At 31.6% G+C, this 2,618-nt stretch overlaps 1 protein-coding gene across 3 annotated transcripts in view; it reads right to left on the bottom strand.

Annotated features, from left to right (window-relative positions):
• The window catches only part of LOC106774673 (embryo-specific protein ATS3B), a 6,284-nt gene continuing 3,666 nt past the window's right edge, over positions 1-2,618 (bottom strand). The window contains exons 3-4 of one of the 3 annotated variants that reach the window (XM_014661738.2): positions 1,538-1,666; positions 1-390 (exon numbers count right to left, since the gene is read on the bottom strand). In XM_014661738.2, coding sequence (XP_014517224.1) covers positions 82-390; positions 1,538-1,666 — 438 coding nt within the window. In that variant the 3' untranslated portion in view covers positions 1-81. Of the gene's footprint in view, positions 394-1,537; positions 1,667-2,618 lie in introns of all 3 variants that reach the window. The other 2 variants (XM_022784676.1, XM_014661790.2) reach the window with 2 other exon arrangements.

Genomic DNA, 2,618 nt, shown 5'->3' with positions numbered 1-2,618 from the left:
TGATTAAAATAAACTTTTCCTCATTCATAACATCAGTACTTCCTTCTATAAATTCTTACACTCAAACAACATTACCATCCCTTAAAAGAAAACAACACCAGTTGGGAAGGGAAAGCCATTTGCCAGATATGGTGGATCACTATTACACCATTTATAGCCATACCAGGCAGCGTCAGGGAGGGAGAAGTTTATATTGAAGTGTATGTTGAAGATGGGAAAACATGCATTGTTGCAGGAGATTTTCACTGATTCAGGTTTCCAATCATCTACTGCACCAGATCTATATAGCCACAGAAAACAAATATCGGATAAACATGCCCCATTTATCTCAAATACATCTAAAGAACATTGCTCGAATGTGCCTGGACCATCTAATCTTTCTTTGTATACCTGCTAAATCACAATCATAATCATAAAAAGTTTCCTTAATACTCAAAAACTGATATTGTGTACTTTAGAAAAGATTAACCATCACAGAGTAAAAAGCTTAATTCTTAAGTGAGATTTTAAATTCAAATTATGTGAATGGAAAGTAGAGAAATTTTCATCAAAGTAGATGAGCATTGTATCATCATAAATGAGTATGATGGTAGATATTCTGTATCAACTAGAGATAAGGTTAATTTATAATATATAAGTGGATGTAAACTTCACTTTATACCGGTTTTGTGGAATTGAGTTAGATTTAAAGTCCACTACTGGTTAAACTAGTTTTCTGAGATTGAGTTAGACTTAAAGTCTACTTTTTAACATATAGCTCAAATTAGCTAATAGCTCAAATTAGCTAGTACTATGGTAGCAAGGTTTTTGGTAACCATTACATATTCATGATGCAATTCTTGTACATGTTATACAACCTAGTATTTTTCAGTTCATTCAATTTATAAACCGTTTTTGTGGAATTGAGTTAAACTTAAAGTCCATTTTTAACACATAGCTGAAATTAGTTAGTGCTATGTTATATAGCAAGGTTTTTGGTAACCATTACATATTCATAGATGCAATTCTTGTACATGTTATACAACCTAGTATTTTTCAGTTCACTTCAGTTTTGTAAATTTAAGAAAATAGTTAATGCTATCTTTGAAAAGATCTGATAAACTAGAACAAAAAGCTTCTCCAAATTAAAATGATAAAAAAGAAAGAAAAAAAAAACTAAAAGGGTATTGAATATCATGATTCTAGAGCTGAATTTCAATTCACTGTCAGGTTTTTGCTTCCAGCTTTCTTCTATTAACAAATGCATTTATCAGTACTTGGTTCAAAAGTAGATATATTGAACCCCGTTAATCATGAGGTGGAAGAAAGAAAGAGAGAAACAAAATTTCAAATTCATTGAAAGAAAAGTGCGAAGCAAAGCCTCGTTGCCATGAGCAATTCCGATTTTCTCCCATGTGAACTTGGGTGATGAACACCTTGTAGATATAATTACAAGGTAAGAACAGTTCTGTGGGGTCTTCGTCTATCGAACACAACAAGTAATCATCAAAAAAGAAAAAGAAAAGAGTGTTCCTTGAAAGATCACTCTGTTTCTTACCTGAATATAGCCAAAAGAGAAGGAATCGATAGCAGGATTTAGAAGAGAATTAGATTTGGATTCTGAGACTGAAAGGGATAATGCAGAGGCAAAGCAGAAGAAAAGAAGAACCTGCTTCATCATTTTCTTCTGCATAAACTTTCACTACAAAAGTCAATATAGAAGTATTGCTTTAGATAATTACTAGTTTAATTATATGCCACTATGTACCCCAATAAATAAGTTATTATAAAACAAATACTACTTCTTTGAATGAGATTATTCCTAAGTTTAAAAATATATATTTTTTATACGATAAAATTAATTCATACACAGAAGTGCTTATATATCACAGTTTTTACAAATTAATCCTTACATAAATTAATTCCATTTATGAAAAATTAACTTTATTTTTTCACTTTTAAAACACTTTAATGAAAAAAAAAAATTGTTACATGTATTTCAATCCATAAGGTGAATAATTTTACATAATGAGAACCATCCAAAACAAATTGGTGGTTTGAGTGTAATAACTTGATAACAAAAGGTGGATAATAAAATCAACTAATCAAACTTTCACCGACATAATATCTTTATGATACATTTTAAAAGGTTCTTATGTAGTTCCCTTTTTTTGACATGAATAAAGTGCTTGGGAAAGAGGACACATGTCAGAATAAACAACGTTGCAATGCTCGGTCTCAGCAGGTGATCAATAAACACTGAAAGAAAGAACGAAATGAAACTCGCTATTGGGATTTGTAACCAAGTCTCAAGAACCTAAGTTTCGCGAACGTTTTTCATTGAAAAATATTAACAAACACATTCTTTGTGCCTACTTCTTAGCAGTGGGCATAGCAAACACCGCTCTCGTTTGATACCGAAAACCATTATTCACTTCCATTTGGTTTTCCTTATCTTTGTTTCTTAATGTTGTGATGTTCTCGCATCTTCGTCAACCTTCCACCTACACTCTTTCGTTCATCTCCACGATTTGACTAACCGCCGACCCAGAAGTTTGATTAGCTCTAAAACTTCAAATTTCTCGTTTTTTTTTTTGTTTCTGTTTTTGTAATTTGGATTTGGCGTTTTCAGGATCATG

The sequence above is a fragment of the Vigna radiata genome, chromosome 1 (assembly GCF_000741045.1).
Source record: "Vigna radiata var. radiata cultivar VC1973A chromosome 1, Vradiata_ver6, whole genome shotgun sequence".
In the NCBI taxonomy this organism is placed as follows: domain Eukaryota; kingdom Viridiplantae; phylum Streptophyta; class Magnoliopsida; order Fabales; family Fabaceae; genus Vigna; species Vigna radiata.
This window is presented reverse-complemented; position numbering and strand designations above follow the sequence as displayed.